This window comes from Cyprinodon tularosa, unplaced genomic scaffold (assembly GCF_016077235.1).
Source record: "Cyprinodon tularosa strain WSP-4 unplaced genomic scaffold, ASM1607723v1 ctg51, whole genome shotgun sequence".
NCBI classification, from domain to species: Eukaryota; Metazoa; Chordata; class Actinopteri; order Cyprinodontiformes; family Cyprinodontidae; genus Cyprinodon; species Cyprinodon tularosa.
The window spans coordinates 1,971,979-1,999,467 of record NW_024039241.1 but is presented as its reverse complement, the minus strand read 5'-3'; the positions used below and the strand labels follow the sequence as shown (position 1 = coordinate 1,999,467).

The 27,489-nt window shown below is 38.1% G+C and overlaps 2 protein-coding genes across 3 annotated transcripts; both read left to right on the top strand.

The window, feature by feature from the left end:
* Positions 1-281: 281 nt before the first annotated feature.
* Positions 282-16,573, top strand: LOC119795368 (protein Smaug homolog 2). The gene is made up of 13 exons (XM_038303348.1): positions 282-576; positions 2,744-3,232; positions 3,325-3,795; positions 3,893-4,135; positions 5,374-5,483; positions 5,774-5,860; positions 6,125-6,398; positions 9,526-9,611; positions 9,699-9,814; positions 10,015-10,207; positions 12,111-12,237; positions 12,893-12,976; positions 13,824-16,573. Exons 2-13 carry the CDS (start codon positions 3,037-3,039, stop codon positions 13,850-13,852), a joined length of 2,016 nt encoding a protein of 671 aa, XP_038159276.1. The 5' UTR covers positions 282-576; positions 2,744-3,036; the 3' UTR covers positions 13,853-16,573.
* A 135-nt stretch (positions 16,574-16,708) lies between these two features.
* Positions 16,709-22,366, top strand: socs9 (suppressor of cytokine signaling 9). 2 transcript variants are annotated; one of them, XM_038303394.1, is made up of 2 exons: positions 16,709-16,841; positions 20,372-22,366. In XM_038303394.1, exon 2 carries the CDS (start codon positions 20,526-20,528, stop codon positions 22,149-22,151), a length of 1,626 nt encoding a protein of 541 aa, XP_038159322.1. In that variant the 5' UTR covers positions 16,709-16,841; positions 20,372-20,525; the 3' UTR covers positions 22,152-22,366. The 2 variants fall into 2 exon arrangements, with proteins under 2 accessions (XP_038159322.1, XP_038159323.1); XM_038303395.1 differs by lacking the exon at positions 16,709-16,841 and adding an exon at positions 19,465-19,661.
* The last annotated feature ends 5,123 nt before the right edge of the window (positions 22,367-27,489 follow it).

The following is a 27,489-nucleotide window of genomic DNA, read 5'->3' as shown; positions in this document are numbered from 1 at the left end:
AGAAGAATGACTAAATACAAAAGAATGCTTTAGTAGGAGTTCAGAGGGCAGCAGGCCAGACCAAAAACTTGGTATCAGTGACGATTAAATTCCTCCAAGGTTTAGTTAGGTGAACGACTGTCACCAACATAAGCCTTTGAAGGTTATCTGATTTCTGTGGGGGTATTTTTGACAACCTACAAACGAGACAACCGTCAAGGAAGCTTTGAAATGTCTGGAACAGTTGGGTGGAAAACTAGCTTACGTACGTGAAAACGTGTGACGTTTTGCTTACGTCTTACGTCAACTCAAAAATCGAAGTGGATTTCTCCAGGCGTACACTCCTTGTTTTCTGTATCCCAACTAGCATTTCTGTTCATACGCCTGTTCAGAAATGTTACGGTTAAAACAACCATCGCTCGTAGCTGTCAATGACGGCTCTTAGCGTTTTACAACGCGGGGGAACAGAAAACCAGCGTTTCTGCCAGCTAAGCTAACGTAACTGCAACCGTTAGCAGAACTATTCCTACTCCTCTGTCGAGCTAGCTGTGGATTAGCACTTTAGCCTAGCTTGCTAACCAAGCACATCTGAGAAAGGTAAACATTTATTTTTAAATCCCATAAGGTATAATTAACAGTTCGTGTATATTTGTAATGTTATTAGACCTTTGCCTTCTCTTAGAGAGAAAATGCGTTTCATCAGACGGTTTTCGTGGCAAACTCTTTAAGTACAAACGGAGAAAATGTTTAGGAGCAGCGTCAACGCAAAACAATACACATCCCGAATCCCTCACCAGAGACTCGGCCGACCAGGCTAACTGCAGTTTACCGCTATTTATGAATGTTCAGCTGCACAGAGTTATGATTTTCAATGTATGTCACTTTTAAAATCACTAATCAAACACACACTGTTGGTAAGTTATATTCAGTATAGGATACAACGCTTAGTTTTTCACAGCCTGGTATAATGCTAAGAGAAGCCATTTGCCGTGATGAGAGTTAGCTCGTTTGACATTTACTTAAATCTCTCATTCCCTTTGCTGTGGAGGATGGATTTTCTTTTCGACTTTAGGGAAACTATAATAAGCCTAATTATTTGTTTGACTGAATGTTTTAAATTGATGCTTAGTTTATGTTTTTCTGTTAATATATTCATAATATGTTGCCCAGCAGCATCGGTTTCTCTTGTTTCTCTATTCCCTACATTTGTTTTCAATTCAATTCAGTTTATTCATATAGCTCCAATTCACAACACATGTCATCTCAAGGCACTTTACAGATCACAAGATCATACAGTCAAATTGAAAGTTTTCTAAGGAAAACCAGTTGATTGCTTTGAGTCATTGACTCTGAGGCAATCCCTCACACTAAGCATGGTCAGAACATGAAGGTTTATTTGCACATAGTTAGGAAACTGCTTTTGATAAAGTATCTCTTGTCTTGAACGCTTCTACTAATGTTGCTTTCTTTGTCGCTACCCTTGTTTGATTTGCATATTATTTTAAAATTCTCTTTCACTTAATTTTTTAAAAACTATTTTATCATTGTTTTTTTTTTTTTTTTTTTTTGATTTTATAGGGAATAAACCTCAGTGGCTAGCATTTTATGTCCCATGTATTTTTCAAGATTCTGTTATGCCACAAACAACAAACTTAAATGTATTTGTTGTGAAGAGGCAACACAGAATAACTCGGAAGTAGAGAGGAACGGATTTTCAACTTTTCAGACATTTCTACAAATGAGAATTTGTTAAGTGTGTGTGTGTGTCTGAATTGAGTTTTACATTATCAGTAAGTTGATAAGTCCCTTGTGGAAGTAGTTACAGTTGCAACCTTTTCTAGCATTGCTGTAAATGCTTTTATCAGTTTTCATTTTTTTGCTTCTCTTCTATGCAAAGATGAAAAATAGTTCTTCACAGCTTTTAGGCTCTGCATCTGATTTTTTAAAAATTGGATATCAGTCTTTCTAAGTGGGTGTACTTATGACTGGGCTGTTCTAAAGCACACATATGCTTTTATCTGAACCAATTCTATCACAGCCTTAGTAGTTTGTTTTGGGTCGCTGTTCTGTTAGTAGGTATATCCCCACTTCCCTGTCCTGTGTCTGACTTCATCCATTCTGCAATGAACTTAGAAAAGCTTCCCCGTCAGACACAAATGTCTTCAGAGTATAATGCTTCCACCACATTTTCCATCTGTGGAAGGTGTGTTCCTTCTACTCATCGAAGAAAGACAGATTGGCCAAATGCTTTGCATGCACCCCTATCTAAACTATGGTTGATGATGTCTTTTACAGCATTTAGGTCTTTGACTTTTCCTCCTGGATTATATAACTTCATCTATCCTCCCTTTTATCTTTACAAGCTTTCCTATTCTTACTACAGTTAAGCATACCTTTAATATGACACTGCTAGCATCCTCCTTGCATGATGAGAAATTATAAACTGCCACATAGTGCAATAGATCGAACAAAACGTCAAGTGATATTTCAATATCTATTAAATAATATCCCAATAATGTTAAACTTGTTCCAGGAGGCTATCTTGTCCTATGCGGTATTTGGGCTGAATAGAAATAAACCCTGTCCTTATTCACATTTATGTGTTGAATCCCAGTTAGATACATTGAAGTTGTTGGATCTAATGCGACGGATTGTTTAGGAGTACTTAAGTAAAGCGCTGTATGTTAATAACAATGGCAGTGGGTTAACATGAATACGCAGCATTTGGAGAAATGTTTTTAATTTTTGTTTGCTGCTTCAACAGGGAACAGATGATGTGAAATAAAAGAGCGCCGTTGGGAGCCATTACCGATTCTGGCTGACACCCAGTGAACATAAGACATCTTCCTACAGATCCAGACAGCATTCCTGTCTGTTGCTCATCCAGCACCTGAACCATGTGAGGACCCCTCGGTCTGATCTGAGGGGATCCCTGGACTGTTGAAACAAGGACCCCGCTGTGCGGGGAAGGACTCATCCTGTCTCTGTGTGACAGAGCAGCAAAACTACCAACTCCCCATCTAAACATTCCCATTTTCCCTACCAAGGGGACACGCCATGATGTTCCGAGATCAGGTGGGTATCCTCACAGATTGGTTCAAAGGCTGGAATGAGTGTGAACAGACGGTGGCACTCTTGTCACTTCTGAAGAGGGTGTCCCGCACCCAGGCTCGTTTTCTCCACATCTGCCTTGAACATTGGCTGGCAGACTGCACTGAGATCCACATCCTTGAAGCTGAGGCCAACAATGCAGGTAAGTAAAGCTTGCTGTTTATTATTTAAAAGTAGGCAATAAGACACATTATTTTAACTAAAAAACCACTGATTTGTTTTGAATTTTATTAGCAACTGTCAGCCAGTGGCATCAGGAGCCAAAGGAAAAGGTGGTTTCCTTGCTGTTGTCCCACTTGCCCCTGCTGCAGCCACGTAACTGTGAGGCCAAATGTGAGTACATGAAGCTGCTGCAGAAGGTGTTAACCCACACGATTGAGAGTAGCCTTTTTGTGGAAGAAAGCAGGCAACTGCTCTCCTATGCACTCATCCACCCTGCCACCACCCTGGATGATCGCACCTCACTTGCCTCCTGGCTAAATCACCTGGAGGAACACCTCTCTAGCGGTTATGCATCTCGGGCACCTCCGAGCCCTTACCACCCACGCCAGGGCTCAGATGAATGGCCCAGCTCTGCTGAGGTTCTTGACCCAGGCAATGCATGGTCAGACAAGTCCCCTTCATCTAGCACATCTCCTGCCGGCCAGAATGGACACATGCCTTTTCCAGGCGGGATGTCCTCTCCAGTTAACAGCAATAACACAGGTAATGGTACGTTTTTACTTCTCAATTTGGGAGCTTCTTAGCCACCAGCTCTTTTATTAAAGATATTTTGGTCATACATGGATTGCTCCCTTGGCAGGTATGGTTGGGCAAATCCAGCCAAGCCCTCTGAAGAAGCCCATGCAGGGGATTCCCTCTAACTCCCAGGCTTGTGGTTCAGAGTGGGGCAGCCAGGATGACACAGGGGGGCGGCAGAACTTCATCTCCACAGATCATGCACCCCTTTCACCTCAGAGCAGCATAGCATCTTCAGGCAGTGAGCAGACAGAAGAGCAGGGCTCCGCTCGCAACACTTTCCTGGAGGATGGCAGCGGCATGAAAGGTCAGAGTTAATTAAATAACAAAGCCCTCAGGTGGCTCTGGTAAAATTAATCTGCTGTTGGTTCACTATAATACAGCCTTACTTTACTGGTGCTATAAAATGTGGTGTACTTTGTTATGCCGTATCAATTTCCCCTTATCTGCATTTAGAAATTGTAAATTCTAAAATTAGATCTGTTACAAAAATGATGTTGTAGCGCGTTTGACTGTATAACTGATGAGTCGTTGTCGTACCTTTTTCTCTTTAGTATTTGTACCAATAATTTAAAACATCCTGTGTGTGTTTATCTATGCATAATAGTTTACAAAAGATAATCAGCAGATATGTAAATGCATTCCGTGCTTTGCTTAAAACCATTAGATTTTCATTAAGATTGGGTTTTCATAAGGTTATAGAGAACGATTTAAATGATTATCACTCAGAACTGTAACATTTTCTTATGTTTTAAAAATAGTGTATATATCTGAGTTCTATATTGTGTAAGAACACACACATTTTTTTTCTATAAGTGAGTGTTTGATAATTTTTTTTACAGTTAAATAGTTAAAATATAGTTTTGTGCAGCTTTTTTAAAAGATTCAGAATATTCTCAAACATTAGTCTTTTATGTTATCTTGATACAAAGAAAAAAAAAATCCAGATTTTAAGAATATGGCAGCTTATCAATTGATCAATAGTCGATCAATAAAATTAAGCAACTTTACTTTGTTATCGATTAATAAATGTTACCACTAAGTCTTATAATATATACAGAAAGAATCCAAGTTCTATAACAACAGTTTTAGAGTCTCTTTACTCCAGTTAATGATTAATCGATTACTAAATTAGTTGAGGATTATTTCAATAATCGATTAATTGTTTCAGCCTTACTCTGAACCCTTTCATATCTACTGATTCAGGATTGCGATTTCCAGCCCTGTGTTCAAATAAGCAGCACCTTGATTTTGAAAAATGAAAAGTTTTAGAATTTGTGTGGAATACACTGTTTTATTTAGCACCTTTTTAGATGATAACTTTTTAATACCAGCTCAAGCTCTAATTAATTGAACTGCCTCTGTAAAGCCACTGTGTCTCATTCTTAGAATGACTTGGTGTTATTTTAGCGTCTGTGATACATTCCACAAAGTGAAAAGTTTGGCTTGGCTTAGCTTAGGTCTTATTAAACTCAGAATTAAAAGGTTAATGTTTTTTAATCACCTCACATTCCTTGTTTATGAGATCTGTCCCTTGTGTTGTAGATGTTCCTGCGTGGTTAAAGAGCCTCCGTCTTCATAAATATGCATCCCTATTCTCTCAGATGACCTATGAGGAGATGATGATACTCACGGAGCAACATCTAGAATCTCAGGTGTTTCCATTTGTTTGGTTACCTTCCCTGCTTTCAAAGTGTGATTTCTGTAGCCTTCAAACTTGATGATACATCAGCTCTCAATGAGGCATGAAATTAAACAATCCACCCTATGGTTATATTGAGCCACTCACGCATTATACAATTGGTAGGATGTTTTTCCCCTTCCTGCTTGCCTGTATTGAAACAGATGGTGATTAGGTTTATTTAGTGCCTGTAAAAATTGCTCACTGTACCCTCAAGACATGGCTTCTCACACCATTTTGTCATTTTTCATCTGGCTTTTTCAGAATGTCACTAAAGGAGCCCGACACAAGATTGCGTTGAGTATCCAAAAGCTGCGAGAGAGACAAGGTGTTCTCAAGTCTTTAGAAAAGGTGATTATGGTTTCTCTGTAGCTGAAAAAGGCAATAAACATTCCCTTTTGGGATTATATCATGAAAGTTTGTTTAGCTCTGTTGTATCTCACAACTATAGGAAATTATTGAAGCACATTGTTGTAACAGTTAAGTTTTTCTACAAGGTTTCATATTAAACCACTTTCATTTTACAGAAAAGTTAAACCTTTAGGCCAACATGTGCATTATTCTGAATGAGTTATCTCTGCATTGTGTGATACTGGTGCTCACATCTCCCGGCAGGATATTTTGGAGGGGGGGAACCTGCGAAATGCCCTCCAGGAGCTTCAGCAGATCATTATTACACCCATCAAGGCCTACAGTCCACCCAGCGCTGCACAGGCTGTCTCAGATGCCTCCAATTCCTCCACAGAAGGCACAAAAACAGAAGCAGATAAAGAGCCAACATCGGAGGATTTTCAGTCTCACAACCAACCCCCCTGTGACGGAGACTCTGCAGTCACACCTGTTTCAGATGGGGACATTGCAGGACAGTTTACACGCGTCATGGGAAAAGGTACATTTATAAGCATTTCAATTTTAGCATGTAGCTAATTTAAACTAAAACTGTTTCTAAACGGAAACAGAAATCTGTTAAACTCCTCTTTGTAAGATACATTTTTGCAACTTTAATACAATCCCAAACCCTGAAGGCTGTAAGCACAGTTAAAAATAGAAGAAGAAAAAAAATCCAGCTAGCTTATCTTTTTTTTATGTTTTGTCATCAGTCTCATTATACCTGCTCATACCTATTCATAATGTTTTGTAAAAAGATTTATTTCCCTTAAAACCGTTTTGTCATGTCCCCTGAATATATTTAATTGAGATTTTATATGATGGAGAAAGATAAGCTTTGAATAACTCTGAAATGGAAGCTAAATTAAACAGCTTTTCATTATTTTATAAAAAACAAACTGTCAATAGTTTTGTAATGCTTAATAATTTGCCAGTGGTTTCTAAAACCACATTTCAGTCTAAAATCAGCTGCAAATCTTGTGGGTTTGTCTCTACAAAACCAGATTAAGACAATAAAGACATATTTAGCCCTTTTTTTCTTCAGACAGGTCAAGCACAGACAGATTGGAATTAGTTCATCTGATGAACTGCATTCTTTTAGGTTCAAACAACCAAATTTCTTTTAATTGGATTTAGTTCTGTACCTTGACTGTGTCATTCTAACTCATATTGCATTTACTCAAACATTTTTATGGTCATTTACCTCCTTGAAGATGTTTTTTAGTCTGTGGTTTTCACAGTGGATTCAGTGTTTTTTCAATGAATTTGTTGCTGATGAGTTAATGGTGGGGGATATAAGGGGTCATGCACAACTAGGGCTGCAACTAACGATTATTTTGAAAATCGATGAATCGGACGATTATTTTTTCGATTAATCGATGAATCGGACACAAAATATTTTTTTTATATTAACCTCTTTAATCCAAAATAAACATTCTAGACAGAACAAACAAGCACACAAGTACAGGTTGCTCATTAACTGTACTGGTGCAATATGAAAAATAAATGTTTGTGTTAAAACTACGCAAACTTACATGAGAAATGTAGCTGTACATCCACAAAATATAGGGTACTTTGTTTCATAAAGCGCAAAAAGAGACAGGCATTTTTGTTTTTTAAAGCCCCTAAGGGGCTCAAACAATAGGCCCCCCCATTTCAACAAATGAGGTTTTTTTAGACTAGAAGAGTTCTGCCTTTTAAGACAGGAAAGTATAGCAGTTAAAGATGCTACTTGAGAAAATACTGAACCATAGAAATAAAAATAGCCCTGTGATTCAAATTATAAATTGTATTTGGAATAAAAATGAGAGAACTAGGGGTGCTAAAAAACACATCCTCCAAAGACAGATATTTACATGGGAATGTGGCAAATATAATTATTTGACATATTACTGATCTTGCTGGATTTTATTCTGCTTTACTTCCATAAATTGCAGGATCTTCTTTACTTTCTTTGCCAGAAGATTTAAACTTTAAAAGCCTTGCCCTCATAATTTGCAAATTAATTTATTTATAAAGAAAATATAAACGCTGCTTAAGCTAATTCAAATGAAATTAAAAGTAAAATAAGAAGCCAACCTTATCACTGTCTGTAACCTACTAACAAGCTAAGGAAAGCATCAGATGAGCTACCTGAGAAACTAACTTACGTTTCCCCACTTTAAAACCAAACAAACATGGTTACTCATCCTGCTGATCAGCTCTCTTCACTGCCATTGAAGGCTCCAACGTGTTTTCTTTTCAGGTGCTGCGTCATAACAGTGGTGCTTCCGTGCCATGCTCATTTGTTTTTTACAAAAGTTGCATGTTACGACTTTTTTCACTTTACAAAGCGCAGGCTATTTTAATTATTGTGATCAATTTGCGCCGTCAATCCCAGGGGCATGCGCGCTTCATTTGCAGTCTGGACGCTGAGGGTAAACTCCTCACTAAAATCCCGCGGCTCGGACTGCAGCGCTGAGAGGGATTCTTGTGGGAGAGGGAGAACGGGGTTGGGATGGGGGAGGTGCCCCACAGCAGCAGCTGCCGCTGGAGGACAAGAGCAGGAACGATACATGCTTTCACGTAAGAGTCTCCAAAAGCCGCCAGTGACACCGTAAAAAGTCGCCAGATTTGTCGCTAGTCGCTTTTTTAAAAAATAGTCGCTGGAGGGGTCTAAAAAGTCGCTGAGTTGGCAACACAACTGCGGCGCTGACTCGCTCCGCCATATTTTTTTTTCTTCCCCGGGATGACGGCGGCGGCGGATGACGCATTAATCGCGCGACACAACTAATCGATGATTAAATTCGTTGCCAACGCTTTTAAAAGTCGATTTTTATCGATTTTATCGATTCGTTGTTGCAGCCCTATGCACAACTGTGTCAAAACTATAAAATTACCTATATCACTGTGGTTAAAATGCAACAAATGTTAACTTCATTTTATGAAAAAAGGTATCCATATTTATACAGTACCTGAATCAACACTGCATACATCAAATCAGAAATACCCACATAATGAGAACGAGTAAATAAGTAATCAGGTTAATATTTTAGCAGAAACAGTTTCAGAGGAAAAAAAGAGACTATATTAAAAATGATATTTTGAATTATATTTATGTCCAGCTTTGTTATCCAGGACAGAACCTTCGGCAGCTTGGCAGATCTTTTATACATTAGCTTTGAGGATGAGGCAGCTTTCTGTAAGACAGGGAACCAGGAGGAGACTAATGACAGTAACAGACAATTACAACAATTGTTTTCACATAAAGTCACTAAACTTAAAACACTGACAGAGGTCGCTACTTGGTCTGTAATTGTTTTTTGGGGGAAAAAATTGCTAGAGGTTTTGGTACTGACATGAAATCTCAGATGGTAACTTCTTAAGGCAGGTGGTTCTACTGAAATTCTTTATATACAGAGTAGCAGAGTAATGCAGGGCCACATACAAAGTTATGCCACACTGCCACATCCACCCACCCCCCTCTGAACAATTATCTGCTGCTTTTCATGTGCATTTTTCTTAGTTACTATTACCTTTTTTTATTTAAAGTTATAAATCCCAAGTTAGAAACTTTCAATACTGCATTGGCCTCGTATATCTTTGTGTATTTACCATTGGTCATATAAATTGTTGTTTTGATATTTCAGTATGCACCCAGCTGCTGGTTTCAAGGCCAGATGAGGAAAACATTAGTTGTTACCTTCAACTTATTGAAAAATGTCTCGCACACGAGGTGAGAAGTTTTCTACCTTTTTTTTTTTTTTTCTCAAACTTTTGAATTTATGCACGTTGTCTCAGTTCAGTTTTGTTTTGTCATCAGGCATTCACAGAAACTCACAAGAAAAGGCTGGTCACCTGGAAGCAACAGGTTCTTAAGCTGCTGCGCCTCTTCCCTCGGAAAACTATGCCTGACATGTCGGCTTACCGACAGAAAGGGTGAGACTTCGGGCCATTACCTTCGAACTTCTGTTAAACAGCAAAACATGTCACATTGTCTTAATATAACCTTTTCGCTTGATTCGTCTTTCCTATTGGTTATCTCTTTTACTTCGCTGTCATTTCATTTGAGCTAGCTGTAGCAACAGACAGATCTTTTTATTTCTAATCTATTCTCATTTATGGTTATGTGGTTTCAGCTGGAACTATGGGTCAAACTCCCTCCCCACAGCAGGCTCTGTGAGTGGAGGTGTAAGCCGAAGGGGCCAGAGGCAGTTCCAGATGACCCCTCGAGGACTCCCAGCTGGGCGCATGTGTCTTCCTGGTGGGATCGGTGGAGCATCTCCACGCCACACGCTCACTAATCCTGCATTAGCAGGGCAGGGTAGACAAGTCAGTATTGCTATATTGCTACCGCTTAATAAAACCAGGTCTGTTGTTGTTGATAGTGATATGAAAACGCGTTGCAGAACGATGTAACCCTATTAAAATTCATCTGTTTTGTCAAGTGAAAGTCATAAACTTGGTATTCTTGGTATTAGGGATAGTGTTTTTTTAAGTCTATTGTCCATATCGATTTATTTTTTATTTTTTTCGCCGATATGTGTAGCTGGTTATTTTTTTACATTAAGGTATTTTTGGAGCAGATTCTTGAAGCCGTTATAATTTTTCTTTATTTAATGTTAAAAATGACAGAGTGTTACAAGTATTATACCTGTCTCAATTTAAACACAAAAGAAATATTTATTTACAAATCAAAGAAAACATTAGTGGGTAGCAAACGGAGGGAGCAGCAATGCATGTACTGGATGGACTAATAAATTAGCAAGGCAAGCACGTGTCAGCCAAGGCCAAAGGATAAAAGATATCGGCCAGCTGGGGTAACAGCACATACGATATCACTGCTTGGTATCTTATGTGTGTAATTGGAAGACACTTTCTATACCATAAGTAATATTTTCCTCAGATGAAATTGTTTTAAATTGTAAATGGCCTGTACTCACCCATTCATATGCATACTGATGGTGGCAAGCTACATTGTAGCCACAGCTGCCCTGTTGCTCACTGACAGAAGTGAGGCTGCATTACACTGGCGCAGCAAGGCCCTCTGACCACCATCGTTAGGCAATACAGATGAGTAGGACACGACATTGATAGCCAGAGCCTGGGATTGAACCCTGAACCCTTCGATTGCATATCCCTACATCCGACGACTTTCACCCCTAACCCAATCTAGTTTTAAATTCACTGAATCCTAATCACTCACCAGATTGGTATGGACCTCTTAATGCTGCTGGAGCACCGGGAACCTCTAATATCCTTTACGACCTGTACTCTGTTAATTGACTTCAGAAGGTTGGCAGATGCACTGGAATAGTTTGTTATATCTGGATGGAGGATGCTGGATAAGAGGTTTTATATTCTTATTTTAAAACATGTTCCAAGCAACAATTAGGCATAGGTATTAGTTGAGTATTATTCATTATTGTGAAATAATTTTGGAAAGTTCATTGCTTATGTGTAAAAAGACATAACACCTGTTGTAAAAAAAAATCATTAATAAATACTGTTAAAGAAAATAAACTGTGTACACGGCATCGGATTTGAACCAAGTATTAGCTTAGTTTGAGGAATATTAAAGGACTTTTCTGATCAATCTGCTCCCGTCAGTGCATCTCAGTGTTCCAGATGGGCCGCCCTTCTCATAAACATGTCTGTTTAACTTAAGACGGATGGGTCTGTTGCTAAATGGGTCATGTGACCTAAAGTGTTGCTTGATAGCAGCATGAGCTCCCCTGAAAGTTTGTTTAGTAACAAAACAGATATGACACTTACCTGATCAGATATATCTTTGGTTCTCTGATGTAGGATTTAATTGAGGGGGATGTCTTTACAAGTGAGTTCATCATGTGCTGATCCAATGGGCCTGCTGTTAGAATCCTAAACGAAAAGGGAAAATGTTTAGCATGCAACAGTGCAGTGCTACAAGTGGCCTTGCGCTGTGCTTAATTTGGAGGTTGTAGGACCTGTAACCTCCAAGCTTAGCATCCACTAGGGACACTTTACCTATACAGGTATAGCGTCCCCAGTGGATGAAACACTTGCCTTAGAACTAAACGTATATTTTAAGAAACATAAGCGTATATCATTTTCAGTTTACCTTTGTTTTCTTCGCTTTAGTTAAATTTTCCCTTAAATCGGAAGATTTATTTTACAGCTGCAAAGTTTGGAAGAGCATGTCCACTAGTACCGGTATAAATAAGATTGATTTCTCATTGTGTCCTTTTCTCCACAGAGCCTGTGGTTTGCCAACCCTGGGGGCAGTAACAGTATGCCAAGTCAGAGTCGCAGCTCTGTGCAGCGGACCCATTCGCTGCCTGTTCATACTTCTCCACAAACCATGCTGATGTTCCAGCAGCAAGGTATAGTACAAGGTCTAGTGTGTTTCTATTGGTTTATTTTTATGCTCATGTTGTTGCACCTTCAAGCTATGGTTCTTATTTAAATGCTAATAAACTGTACACTTTTGATCAATGTGGACCTTAGATAGTATTTAACATTACGCATTGTTTCAGGTAAATATTTTTTCAAGCTATAACTTATAAAAGTTCATATTTGGTTTAGGGCTGAAACAATTAATCGGATTAATTGTGATTAATTGATTATTGAAATAATTGTCAACTAATTTAGTTATCAGTTTATCGTTGAATATAGTATAGACTGTGAAACACGCCTTTAGCTGACAGGGCAACCCACTTAGAGCAGGAATCATATCAAGAGTGTAAAAATATATGGATTAATGTAATTTGTATTAAATAAAAAATACAAAAAAGAAAACTGCATCTCACCTTATCTAACATAATGGGATATTTGCAGGTGATTGTACAAACAACTTATTTTTATATAGGTGGAGTTGTGGTAACTTTGTGTGACTCAGTATAACTATTTCATATTTGTTAATAAACACAGCTGTTTGTTGCATTTAGTGTGCTTCAAAGCATGCATAAAAAAGAGACAAAACATAAATGGGGATCGTAAATATTTATAAAATCTAAAATAAATTTGTGTTTTCTTTAGAATGCCAAGTTCCAGGTTCTGACCTGGAGATCAACCCCACGCTGGAGTCACTGTGCCTCAGTATGACGGAGCATGCCTTAGGGGGTAAGTGCCTCACTGGCATCTAGCTACCAGTCCGACTTGTTGGGAAACCACACACATTCTTCTACCTAAAGAATACCAGCTTGTCTCTAGTGAGAACATGAGTTTCCTCTGTTCAAATAGGGATTTTATATTTCATCTTTTTGAATGGTTGTAAAATGGGAATCAGCCAGTGTAAAGTTGTCATGTTTTTTTTCTTTTTTTCAAATCGGCTCTAATTAATTGTTTATAAAATTTTACATTAAAACATTATTTTTTTTTACCATCAACAGAGGCTTGTTTTTTATTATCCACATAAAGGAAACATCTACATGTCACTTTTACCTGGTTTTTAGGACAACATCTACCATTCTCCTAATTGTTATATTTAGTAACCAGTCATTACCTTCTTTTTTGCCACATTCAGAAAGCCATAATGAATGTTGTCTTTTCTGAATTTGACCAATTTGTAATGTTTACATTGGTAATGCCTCCTGCCAAACTATGCTAATAGAATTTGGTCACACATTTAAAAAATTTGGCCAAAGCAGTAGGAGATCTGTTGATTCTGGAACTTAAGCAGAGCTTTAGTAGAAGGCAGCTCAGATCTGGGCACTGCATTGTGTTGATTTTTTATGTCCATAAAATAATCATTGTCATCAATCACCTGATTCTCTCTTACAAAAACATTATTTTAATGTTGACTTTAGAGACTAAATGCATAGAGGAAATAAAAAGTTCTCACTCCCAGACTCTCTAGATGTATTGCTTTTATTAAAGCACACATAAGCAAATCCCTTTATGCATCATGTGGGCTTTTTTTTATTATTTTTATTTGTATTCTTTCAATGTTCTCTTGTTTTCTTCACAGATGGAACTGACCGGACATCAACAATATGAAGAAAGGAAATAGACACTTCATTTGAGGCCTGCTCAGTTCAGCACAAAGATAGATGTATGCTCCAAAAGCCCAGGCAACGCAGTCACTACAATATGACAAAAAACTGTGTATATGTTCTCTAATATTTTTGTACTTTATTATATACAACTAAGTTTATTAAAATGGAGTACAGATGACTATTATATTGTAGAACAGAGGTTAACTGTGTCAGCTGTGCCATGCCACCTGCAGCAGGACTGTGGCATGGTGTGCAGCGGTTCAGTTTACCATGATATAAAAAAAAAGAAGTGGATTGGTGCTGTCATAAAGGGTTCTTCCCTGAATTTGCTCTTCTTCTCTTGCTACCTTTGATCAAGGTTTTCTATCTACAACACACTGACAACCCCTTCACCACACACTCTAGGTTCTGAAAATGTCCAGCCACAAGTAAGGCACTTTTATTGACTTTGATATTAGGCACTAAATGTAACTGGCCCTGGTGGTAAAAACTCTGAGGTTTTCCCTGGACATCGGTAATAACCTGATTCCATAGGATGCTCTAGTCAGGGCTTTGAATTAAGGCAGATGTTTACTTTAGTTCACTCTAATGTTTTTCTTTTTTGAAAAAGGAAAAGAGAGGACCAAAAGAAATCAGAAATAGTTTGTATTTAAACTTTTGGACATACCCTTTTTTTTCCTTTGTTGTTTTACTTTGACATTTAAAGTTAAAGTGATTGTCCTCTAAGCATCTACAAAACCAAAGACAAGGGTTGTTTGTTTGTTGCTTCGAGAAAGATATTTGTAGTGAGTTGGAGCAGAATAAAACAAAAACAAAAAAATGCAGTGCGAAACATTATTGCCAGCACAAATTTGTCTCTTATTTTAATGTCCTCCTTATTAAATGATGATGAATCTCATTTTTGGTCAGGGACTCCCCCTAGGGGGCGGGGGGGTTAGTAAGAGCTAGTGAGGTTTGTTCTGTGCAGGAGCTAATTAGATATTGAATTGATAAAAGCACTGAGGCCATATTGTTTTCAAATAACCACCATAATGCTGGCCAGAGCTAGATAAATGAGAAAGGTCTCAGCCCTCTGGTTCTTTAGCTTTGGCTTTTGAAAATGAAAACAAGCTTAATCTTTTACAGAAATGCAAAAGAGCACGGCACCTAAACCTCACAACGCCCTTGTCCTTAAAAAAGGCCATTGTGATGATTTGATGAATCATTCTTATTCAAGGTGCTTGACGATGTCCATATTTTCTGTTTGTGTCTGTGTTTCAAGCTCAGAGCTCCACCATTATCATCTGGTATCAGTGTTGAACCATGAACTGTCTTTTAACAGCCTCTGTCTATGAATGTGACAGAGCCAGAGGTGCATGTCTGTGTGATTATGGTCTTTTGGATCACTTTTGGTTGCTTCATAAAGCAGGGATAACCATATATTATTTCAGCAGAGCCATAGGAGGTCTGTCTAGTAAAGATGGTTATTTACAGATATCTTTTCCAATTGTATTTCTATTCTCCCTTGATATTGATAACTTATGCTTATTTTCTGTAATTGCATGTTTTGCCACACTAATACAGCACTGTTGTAGATAGAGGACATGATGGCTTACGGTGTCAGGTGTCACCAACAGCTAGAAACCAGTCATCTTGCAACAAATGTATGTTTCATATCGCCTAGATGTCACTGTTTACACATTTCTGGGATAATCCCTGATTCATAATATTTGATGTCATGAGTAAAATATTGTCTTGCATCGTAATGCATAAAAGAACTAAAGCCCTCTCGTACTCTGAGATAGGTGGGTCTAAAAGAAAAAAAAACATCCTCTCACGCAGATCTGTGAATTAAAATGGCACTCAAGATTTTCCAGATTATGCTTTACAAACAGCTGCTCTGGCCATGTGATTAAACTGTTAGCTGTCATGTCCTGGTAAACTGTTCATGTGGTGCCTAAAGTGCAAAACTGCAGCACTCGAAAACATTTATTTTAAAAGTGGTTGCATTTTAGTCATGGATTTCTTCAGAGCAGGCTCTTGGATGGATCTGACTTAGTAAAAATCATTAGACTCCCTGTTAGAAAGAACTCCAGTGTGTGAAAAATGCAGGCTTTGTAAGACAGTCTTGTTTTTAACAGTCTTCATTAACTGTGTTGTTACAAATGGCTCAGATTATCCTTTTCATAGCCTCTGTTGCTTTCTAAAGCCTATTTATTGCTTTTAATGGACACAGAGGTACAATTCAGTTTTCTGCAAGTGTGTGTTAATGATGCTGATGCAGCAGGGGATGACGATGCTTATCTGAGCCAAATGTTGAAAGTAAACGGAACACTATCGACAGGCCAAGGAAAACGTTTACTTCATGTTTACATTCCAGCGATTCAAGAAATGAGCTGGGAATGCATTTCATGAATTTAGCCTGGTTTATATAAACATGTTAGGATTCAAAATAAGAGGTACAGAGCCTGTGTCATATGGAGACATCTACCAAGTGTTGCCCAGGATTTATAATAGTTCAATTCTGCAGCCAGCTGTAGGTTAAACTGCGCATATTTGTCTTGTACAATTTATATTTAATTATGAATTACTTTTCCCCAGACATTTTCTAATGTTTTGTGAACTTTTTGCATCACATGCTTTGTTCTACTTTTTTACTGTCATGTGTGTGAATGGTCTGAAGTGCAACATCTGTCAGATCAAGACAGTCCAAATAAAGAGGTTCAGTTCTTTTGCAACTAAACATTTTTCTGTCCACTTCCTGATTGACTTTTTTTTTTTTTTTTTACATTAAATATGAATTTTATTACTGAACATAAAAATGGTTTCCTTATTTGCTTTTACTTCAGAAATCCGTCTCAATCGCTTGTAGCTTTCACTTCCGGGTCAAACGTTTTTCCTCCTCCCACGGATGCTAATCAGGCTAACAGCGGCCAGCTACATTTTTTTTATGTCCTTTAACGGGGAGAGACATTCAGCTTTTCATGGAAACTTTATTACAACTGCTTACGGTGCGTATATTTTTTTGTGTGGCGTCGATTAAATTTAAAGTTTACACGTATTCACTTTATTAACCAAGTCGTTTCATCCCTGGACTCAAAAGAAGCAAAGTTAGCAGAGAACTAGCTGCTAAGCTAACTCTTCTTTTACAGAGCCTACCAGCTGACTTGGTTTAGCTTCTATGCTAACGTAGCATAAAAACATATTGATATCTTCACCCGTATTTATTTTCGGGAAGACGAAGCTACTTTTTGAAAATGAGAATAAAAAAAAATAAATAACGGAAATATGAACGTAATGAGATGAAGTTATATTCCACTTTCTTCGAAGAAATTAGAATATCTTAATGGGATTTGAGGAGACAGAACCTTAGTTTTTAAACAAAAGAAGGCAAAGATAAAAATTAAGATGTTTGCCATTAAACAAACAAACTGTTTGAACGAAACATCTGCATTAGGGTGGAAGTTTAAAATTTCTTTTGTACTTTACGTTAATTTACATCATGGATCACTCTGATATATCTTTATGCTTGTCAGTAGGATGCGATAAGGAAGGAAAATAGTTGCTCTGGCCACGTGATTAAAACTGTTAACTGTCACGTCCTGGTATGTCCCATTGTCCTGGAGTATAAAGAAAACACCCTGCACAGATCAATTTATTTGACCATTATGGTTAGGAGAGCAAAAAAAAAAAAAAAAAAAAAAAAAAAATCTAAGTGGCACTTTCCAGCCCTCAAAGGCTGTAACAATCTATAATTCAGTTGGTATTTAAGGATTTAAGTTTCCAAGATGATAGAACATGGCTAAAGAGAAACAAAAAACAAGGTGTTAATTTTTGTACCATATTTGATGGGTTAATTTCTTTCCTTAATTTGTGTCTGTTTTGGTTGTGTTTCTTCAAATTCAGCATTTTATCATCCAGTTTTTGTCAAATTTGGCTTTCCAACAGGGGCTGGCTCAAACTGGGAGCTTCATTTGGAAAGGTCTTTTTTCCGGATCAAACATGCAAAATAAAACCAATGCTTTATTGGCAGTACAAAAACACTTGTTTTGGAAAGTTAAACTATATGCAAGTATGTTTTTAATGATAGAAATAAAAACTACTTTTGGTTTGTGAAAGTTTACTGACCAAGCAGCATCTTAGAAAAATCAGACAAAATATTATATTAATATTAAGGAAGGAAACCACCACTATATCCTGAAATACAAGCTCGATCGAAACATTTTAGAGTTGTTGAGTAGTCGGTCAATCGAACGGCCCACATTTCCAATCAGCATTACAAAATGGTGTGCAATATTTTGTCATGAATAACTGAATCACTAAAATATTATACAGAATAATTTCACAAGTAAAACCTTAACATGACATGACACTTGATTGGCAACTACTTAAAGGCTAAAAAACATTTTTTTTAAATTGCATGTGAATGTTGACATGAAGGGTTTAAATGAAGTATCTATGTAAGCCTGTTTATACCATTACAGAACTTCACGGGAATTTTTTTCTAATGACATTTTGAAAGCATGTGCTTCAGCTGTAGAGAGGTGTAGCGCATCCTCCATGACATACTCAGCCCACAGCGTTCTCACTTCTCATCTTCACCTCTGATATGGAGAAGTTGTTTAGATCTGCTTGCGCCATCTTTTTTCCGATTTCTGGCTGGTCTGAGCTCGTTAACCTCTAGCTTAAGGTTGTGTGCACTTCCTCCAGGTGTTTCATGAGGTTACTTGTGCCATTTTCAACTGTAAACAGTTCTGTTGCCTGCCCGCCAAAACACAAAGCACATCTTATTGTGATGTTCCTATCCATTTTTATGACATAATTAAAATAATTGGAGTATAGCCAGCTGGCAATGTTGAATCGATTGTAGCCATATTGTTGTTGCTGCCTTCTTCCTCTGTTGTTTGAAACCTGTCTTCTTCTGTTTTAAAACCGTTTTCTTCTTCTGTTGTTTTAAAACTGTCTTCTCCTGATATAAAACGACACTCCCTAAAGAGCAGTCTGCTTTTTTTAAATTTGTTTTAAGCGGTTTGCCATGGAGTGTTCAGCTCAGATCATAACACTTTACCCACCTTAACAACTGTAATAATACTCTTGCTGCTGAATATTACAGTAATGCGTTACTTTTGTTATGTGCTAACCCCAACACTGCCAATCAAAGAAACCGATCACCTGTACCTCTTACTTTGCAGCCTGTGGTGGCTTCACATGCAGCGTCTCTCCTTATTTCACACAGAACTTTTTTGCTTTGAAAGCAATGTGGAGTTTGCGTCTAGCAATGGAAAAATCCTCACAGGTGAAGCACATCAAAAGGCATCAATACACTGAATACAACGTGACATTTAATAAGAAATATCTATAAAACTCAAGTTTCTACATTGGATTTGAATGCTGGTCCACTGAATTCCCATGCAAAACTTAAACCCTTTCACCATGGGGAGTATAAATTGCACACAAATGATTTCTGCATGACAGTGCAACCTCCATAGAAGTTAATTTTGCACACTGGCTGTATCCTGCAAAAAACTCTGCTACACCCATCTCTCTTCCTAGTATCTTTGCTAATATTTTTTTTTCACTCTTTTTTCGCATTGCGAGGGGTCAGTGGTATCTCTTCATCCCTCCATGTGTTTTGGACTGTGGTTGGGAAGCCAGATTTCCTGGAGAGAACGCATGCAGGGGCAGAATTCACCATCTCCATGCAGAAAGCCATATGCTAGGAATGAAACCCAAGAACTTCTTCCTGCAAGGCAACAGGGCTACAGCGCCTCGTCTCTGACCATATAAAGGATCAGATTTACTCAGTCTGACATTCTTGGTGGTAGTTTGAAGTATGTGTTTTCATCAAGTGTTTGTCAAGTTTTACGTTCATGAGAGAGAGCTGAAAGTAGTTGATTGAAAGAAATGGTTTACAATGGGATCTAGGATTACTTGGAGAGGCTAATAGATATGGCATTAACTGTGGATTGGATATTACCACCTGCTGTGATCTTCTTGGTGTTGCAGCTAATTTTCTTACCTGGAGTTCCCTTTGGGTAATGGGTTTTGTTCAAAAGCACCACAACCCCACTGGAGGATTTTCAATTTTGTGTTCTCTCCCAGAGTTGGTGAGAACCTAGTTACTATGCATAATATTATGCAGTGTTTAAAATATGGATATTTTAGATTAATGCTATTGGTAGTCTGCCAAAAATTTGGTCATCATTTGATGTTTTAGCACATGAAACAAAAGATCAACCATGAACACTGATATATCAGATACAAATTCAACTTTTTCAAAGTATTTAGATTCTTCAATCATAATAAAACAACAAAAAACTATTGGTTGTTTAAGAGAGGTTCAAGCACTATGTACTAATCAGATTCTGATTGTTTTCTCTGTTAAAACTTAAAGCATTTCTAAAAATTGTGTGTCAGTAGACTACAATAATTTAAAGCTTTCTATACATCTACTATTGGTGTAACTTATTGTTTTGTATCTGTGTAGAATAATTTCTTATGATAGCAAACAGTGATTTGATTTCTTATTTGTTTTTTGCAGGTTTTTTAACATCTATATGATCACTAATCTTGGACATGTATAGAAACATTCAAAGCCAGCGATGTGGATGGAAGAATTGCTGAAAGAAATCTGCACTTCCAAGTTATCAACTGACGGCTGTCTGGAGTGGTACAGTTGCATCTCCACATAATCCATGATGTCATTACCAAACGAGTCAGGAAACAGAGGGAAAGATCGAGAGAGGGGGGCCCGGCCAAAGGTCAGGCAGAGCCGGTCAGAGGAGAGAAGAGACTCAGGAGGTGGTCGGAAAGGCGGAAAGGGGAAGAAAAAAGGCCTCTCCTCGCATGAAGCTGTAGCTGAGCGGCCTGTCAGTGATGGGTTTGAGTATGGGGAACTGTTAAATGATCTGGAGGCAAAGGGCCAAACCTCCTCATCCCCTCAGGACACCTGGAAATGGCAGAGCTTCGATGTCACTGGATCGTTTTTGGGACAAAGTGCTGCAATTAAGCAAGGTCAAAGCACAGTTAACTCTGCCACAGAAATACAGGCTCTGTGTGATGCAGAGGGCCGAGGTTCAAGCAGCAGTCGCACTCTCAGGCAAAAAATCCAGGATGCAATGGGACAGTGTTTTCCAATAAAGACGCATAGTGCTGCAGCACCAGCTTCAACCCCTCAGGCCTTTTTATCATCAGCTGCCTGTGCCTCCTCCAGGCGGAAGATCCATCTCAGTGAACTGATGCTGGACGACTGCCCATTCCCTGTAGGATCAGAGCTGGCTCAGAAATGGTATCTCATCAAGCAACACACAGCCCCCATTACCCAGCCTCCGCTGTTAGATCCCTCAGTTGTGTGCAGTGTCCCAACTTCAGCAATGGCTGCTGTGGAAGACGTGGATGACAAGCTGCGAGAGCGCAGGCGCATCAGCATTGAGCAAGGAGTCGAGCCACCCCCCAATGCGGAGATCCACACATTTGAGGTGACAGCTCAAATTAACCCACTGTACAAGCATGGCCCCAAGCTGGCTCATGGCATGAATGAATTAGCTGGGGCTGACAGAGCCTCTGCCCAGCAGCAGCAACAGCTTCTTCTCCAAAGACAGCAGCAACACCAGCTCTTGCTGCAGAGCTGCCTGGATACTCTCGATGAGGTCGCAGCCTCAGCATCTGCTTCTCTGCACTCCTCCGACATGTCCTCTGACCCTTTGGTTGACCCAGAGGTGACAACAAACAGTTTGACATTAAGATCCACACTTCCAAGCACAGAGCATCACAAATCCCAAGAAGGCTACCATTTTCACACTCAGATCGATTACATTCACTGTTTAGTCCCAGACTTGCTGCAGATTACTAATCTCCCGTGTTACTGGGGGGTCATGGACCGATATGAAGCGGAGACACTGCTGGAAGGAAAGCCTGAAGGCACCTTCTTGCTGCGTGACTCTGCCCAGGAAGACTACCTCTTCTCTGTCAGCTTCCGTCGCTACGGCCGGTCGCTGCACGCACGCATTGAACAGTGGAACCACAACTTCAGCTTCGACGTCCACGACCCCAGCGTCTTCCACGCTCCCACAGTTACGGGGCTGTTGGAGCACTACAAGGACCCCAACTCTTGCATGTTCTTCGAGCCCCTTCTGTCCAACCCCATACACCGCACACACCCCTTCAGCCTGCAGCACATCTGCCGAGCCGTCATAAGCAGCTGCACAACATACGACGGCATCAACATGCTCCCCATTCCAAATGCGCTGAAAAAACACTTGAAAGAATACCACTATAAGCAGAAAGTGCGAGTACGGAGGATGGATACGTGGTGGGAATGAAAAACAAGTTAACTCAGACTCAAGGACCCAGTCACATACAAGCCTTTTTTTTTGAAGTACTGTGCATAAATTCACATGACACTGTATTTATTTATTTTATTCCTGCTTCATGTAATAACAATCGTACTAAACCACACTGATGAGACAATGTGTTATCTCACTGATCTTGCACATTCAGCGTGATGTTAAGCTCAGATTAAACAGTTTCAGATTCATGCTGTTCCGTGTACTGCTTCTCATCTGTGTCTTCAAGCGAGACTAAATCATCTTAATTATTTGATGAGGGTTTGAATGACGAGGATTATATTGGAGCTGCTCATCGATCACACACTGAGAAGCCTAAACACATCCTCTCGGAGATCGTCACTGAAGAGTGCAACACTTTCAGTATTACAGTGGTGTGTAAAAAAAAATACTCCTTTACCTTATTTCACAGTTTGTCCTATAAAAACACATAGTTTAGTGCATTTTTCAAAAGATTTAGGTAGGGACCAACATAGAATAAAGGATACACTTGAAGTGAAACAAGGATAAGGTAAGATTATTATATCTTAAAATTTGGTATGAAATTGAATTAATTCTCTTTTAGACTGATATAACAAAATAAAGTCCAGTGCATTCCATTAAACCTCATCAGTACTTAGTTTAAGTTGAAATATATCGCGTATAGATACAATACAACCAAGGAGCTCACCACACAGACCTGGGATAAAGTAGGAGGATGAAACAAGCGTTAGGTTCTAAAACGATCCTACATTTAGAAAATAAGATTGCTCTTTCTGGTTGAGACAGAATAATCTGTTATAAGGGGTGTTAGTATGCTTTGGGGAATTTTTTTCTCCCAAAGGGCAAAGAGAGATAGAGATGGTTGGAAGTTGCATAGACGGCATGTAAAGACTTGAGACTCATGAGTGTTTCCCTTCTAGCAGTACACAACCAGAGCTACCATGGGATGGCTTAGAGAAAAGCATTCATGGGATGGCTCTGAATCACATGTTCAGTTTAGTCAGTGTGAGTTTGAGCCATCCTAAAAATAATAGGCACCATTATTCAGGCTCTAGTTTTGTGAATCTAGTAGACATTCCAGAAGACTTGCAGCTGGTATTGTGCCAAAAGCTGCCTCTTCCAGCTATTGAATCAAGAGCAAGAATACAACCCCCGGTAAAAATTAGGGAATCACCACCTCGGCTGATTTTCATTCAGCTGTTTAATTTTGGTTTAAAAAAGCAGATCACAGACATGACACAAAACTAAAGTCATTTCAAATGGATATTGTCTTGGCTTTAAGAAACACCAAAAGAATTTTTTTTAAAAGCTGGTAGTCAGTAACTTTTACTTTTTTAGACCAAGCAGAGGGAAGAAATGAGGGAATCGTGAAAAACAAAACGCTCCAACACTAGTACTAGTATTTTGTTGCACCACCTCTGACATTTAAAACAGCTTGCAGTCTCGGAGGCATGGACTTAATGAGTGACAAACACCACTCTCCATCAATCTGGCCCCAACTTTCTCTGATTGCAGTTGCCAGTTCAGCTTTGCTGCTTGGAGCCTTGTCATGGACCATTTTCTTCAACTTCCACCAAAGAATTTCAATTGGATTAAGATCCTGACTCTGCAGGCTATGACATTGACCTTATGTGTCTTTTTTTCAAGGAAAGTTTTCACTGTTTTTGCTCTATGGCAAGATGCATTATCATCTTGAAAAATAAATTAATCATCCGCAAACATCCTTTCAATTGATGGAATAAGAAAATTGTCCAAAAACCCCACGTTAACTTGTGCATTTATTGAAGTTGTAATTACAGCCATGCCTTAACCTGACATGCAGCCCCATATCATCAATGACTGCTGAAATTTGCATGCTCTCTTCAGGCAGTCATCTTTATAAGTCTCATTGGAACGGCACCAGACTAAAGCACCAGCATCATCACCTTGCCTAATGCAGATTCAAGATTCATCACTAAATATGACTTTCATCCAGCCATCCACAGTCAACGATGGCCTTTCCTTAGTCTAATGTAACCTTGTTTTTTTTTCTGTTTAGGCGTTAATGATGGCGTTCATTTAGCTTTCCTTTTTGTTAATCTCATATCCTTTAGGCGGTTTTAGACTTAGACAATTTTTTTTATTTTCTATACACAACTGACTGTACACAAAAAGAAATTTAGTTTTGTACAGCTCTAATGACATTTCCATTTCTTAAAGTGCAGCAGTGATCAAATGTAAACAGTGTGGGAGAAAAAAACATGGTGCAAAAAGTGCATTGATATGGAAGTTCAGAAAATTAAATAGATGTGCAATTTTAGGGTGCAATTTTGCAGGGTTTTGGATTGGTGTTGTCAATATGATTCAGAGTCTGTGACATGATTTAGAGTTTTTTCAACATTCAGCTGTCTGATGGCTGTGGGGAAGAAGCTGTTACAGAATCTGCTGGACCTGCATCAAATGCTTCAAAGCCTCTTCCCAGAGGGCAGCAGGAAGAACAGGCAATGGTGGGGATGTGAAGGGTCATTGATAATGTTACAGGCCTTGTTTCAAATGACATCTCTGGCGTTGGAGTCATGATTCATGTCTGTCCACTTGGTCCATTCAATCCTCAGTTGTTTTGCATTTTTGTTTTTTTAAAACGTGTCGCTTTAAGTTTTCTGCCTTGATGTGTTGATGTCTTTCCTGGTCATCAGTATGTTTGCCTTTAACAATCTTCCAATGCCATTTGTTTTTGGTCCAGATTTAAGACTCTGGACTGAATGAACAACCAACATCTTTTGCAAAATTTTGTGATCATTTACCCCTTGAACCCCACGGACCCACCGGCGGGTCCAGCTGCTACATGACCTCGTAATTTTACCAAACCCCCAGTATTGATGTAAAAAACATATTTGGCACAGTTTGGTGACATTTATGGATACATGTGCCAAAATGGCCTAAGAAATTTCTCACTAATACCATTCTAAAATAAATATGATTCATCTGATTGAGTCCAAATTTGGTATATTTTTATACAACATTTAGATTTAAAAGTCTGTACTACTTTTTTGTGCTATAAATAATATTTTGGTAGTGTTTTGCAATGTTTATTTCAAAGAAAATTTTGGCGAGGTTCAAAAAATGCAAAATATTTTGTATTTTGTCCCTAATATTTCAGGCAGGATCAAAGCTACAATGGTGCTGACACCAGAAAACCATTCTATGACATCTTACCTTTACAGACGTACCAAAAGTTTTTTCTTAAATCTAATAGCTTTGAGGCTATAAGTTATTTACTTTTGTGTGTTTTTGTCAGGCAGAAATTTATTTATACCCCCTTAGGGTGTAAGAGGTTAAGAGTTTGCTAAGTTAGAGTCAGGATTCATGTCAGTCTACTTGTAGCAGCTCTCCAAAGTTTGATCCAGTTTGATGCTGGTGATAGTTTTGGGGATGGAAATTTTTGTGTGATATCTGTTATCTGCTTTTTTACTACAAAATTAAACAACTGCATAAACATACGGTGAGGCTGCTGATTCCATAATTTTTGTCAGGGGTTGTACAAATGTTATGAACCTCCACCTTGTAGATTTCTTATTTGTGTGATATGTGAAACAGCTTTCTTTTTCTTTTAGACCATGACATTAATCACCAGGGTTTAGTTTTAGGCCGTAAGCCTGTGCTGTATTAAAGCTACCCCATATATTGATATACAGTTGAATACGGTTGAATTAAACTCAGCCTCTATTGCAGAATTAGTAGGCAGTCTGGAATTTGATTAGTTTGGCCAAGTCTGGGTACATATGAAAAAGGGTATGGAAATACATTTTAATTTGCTAACAATTGCTTTTCTTATCGTCAACAAAAATATTTGGGTTTTTAAAAATGAATGACTCCAGTTGTTGATGGTGGGTCTTAATATCAGTTCTTGTTTTTAGTTTTAAAAGTGTCCAGATTTATGTGATAAAAAAAAAGTAAATAGCATATCTTCAATAAATTAGTCTCAAAATATTTTAGCAATTTGAAAAATATACATATTAGTAAATTAAAAAAACAAATTGAAATTGTTTTTCTTCATAATGCTTGTTTTTATTGATTATCGCAGATTTATCTCTTACAACACGGATCTGTTTCATATGTAGGGTTGATTATCAAATTATTTTGAGCAGAAAATATCAAGTACAAGTAAATGTATAGTTCATACAAATAAACAAATAACAGGTTATCCAGCTCAAAAAGGAGTGGGAAGAAGAAAAACATATTTACTCCCACCCCTTTTATTCCCAATAAGGATACTTATAAACATAACTGCTTCCCATCAATGTTAATAAAGCAAATAACAGAATATTGAAGAAAGGTGATACAAGCAATGGTTAGCATACAGGAACAAGACCATCAATGCAGATACCAACTATGGTAAGAAAACTAATGCCAGAAATTGCAAGCATGCAACAGCAGAAGCATCAAAGCAAATACTAACAATGGAAGAAGACAACATAACCAAAAACGAACATGAATGGAGTACAAAAAGTAAAGACAATCATAAAAGTGTTATTTCTTTTACGCCTCAATCATCCTATATTGATCCCAAAATTCTTGTTTATGACATGACTTACTGTACATCTATGAAGATTATCAGCTTGTTAGTTGGCATAAAAGATATTATTTTGAAGTTGATAAATTAGCCAATCACATACTTGGGTCTCTATGGTGTGCAATAGGGACAGTTCATCTTCTTTCATGATGACTTTAATACAGTAAATATGTAATAAAATGAATGCTAAAATAATTCTTATGGTGTCAAAAACTTTGAGTTCATGTATTAATAATTTTGAATTAGATTTCATGTGTTTCATAGTTAAAATAAGTTTAATTTTTGAATAATATAATTATAGCACTTCAGGCTCTTAATACTTAGCTTAATTCATTCCATTTTATGTTTGACTCCTCAGTCATTCATTGCTCTTGGCATCATTTACATGCAATTCCCTTTCAAAAATGTCAGTTTATTCATTCACCATTTTATTTTTCACTGAGGAACCACTGAAAATGGTATGATTTTTTTTAAAACAAGATAAATAATGAAGAGAAGAAACAACCCTGTTAGCAAGAATAGTCTGCTCCTCTGGCTTTTTAAGAGGAGCTACTGCTACATTTGGCTTATTGCAGTCTGATCCAGGAATTTAAATCACTGGTTTAATATTTCAGTACTTTGGTAATAGATAAATCGTTGAAGTTTATTGATAAAACCAGAAGATATTCAAGTTGTGAAACATTTGACTAATAGAAGTAGTAACATGCCCCAGCCTAATAATTGGTAAACAGCCTGTACTCATCTATTGCTTTTTCCTGTACTTATATAGCAATTTTTCAA

What these genes read in the sequence shown, in the direction of transcription:
- LOC119795368 (XM_038303348.1), top strand. Translation starts at nt 3,037, where the DNA reads ATGATGTTCCGAGATCAGGTGGGTATCCTCACAGATTGGTTCAAAGGC. An exon ending in GGATGGCAGCGGCATGAAAG is followed by an intron (nt 4,136 to 5,373) that starts GTCAGAGTTAAT and finishes CTTGTGTTGTAG; the next exon opens with ATGTTCCTGCGTGGTTAAAG. An exon ending in TCGGCTTACCGACAGAAAGG is followed by an intron (nt 9,815 to 10,014) that starts GTGAGACTTCGG and finishes ATGTGGTTTCAG; the next exon opens with CTGGAACTATGGGTCAAACT.
- socs9 (XM_038303394.1), top strand. Translation starts at nt 20,526, where the DNA reads ATGATGTCATTACCAAACGAGTCAGGAAACAGAGGGAAAGATCGAGAG.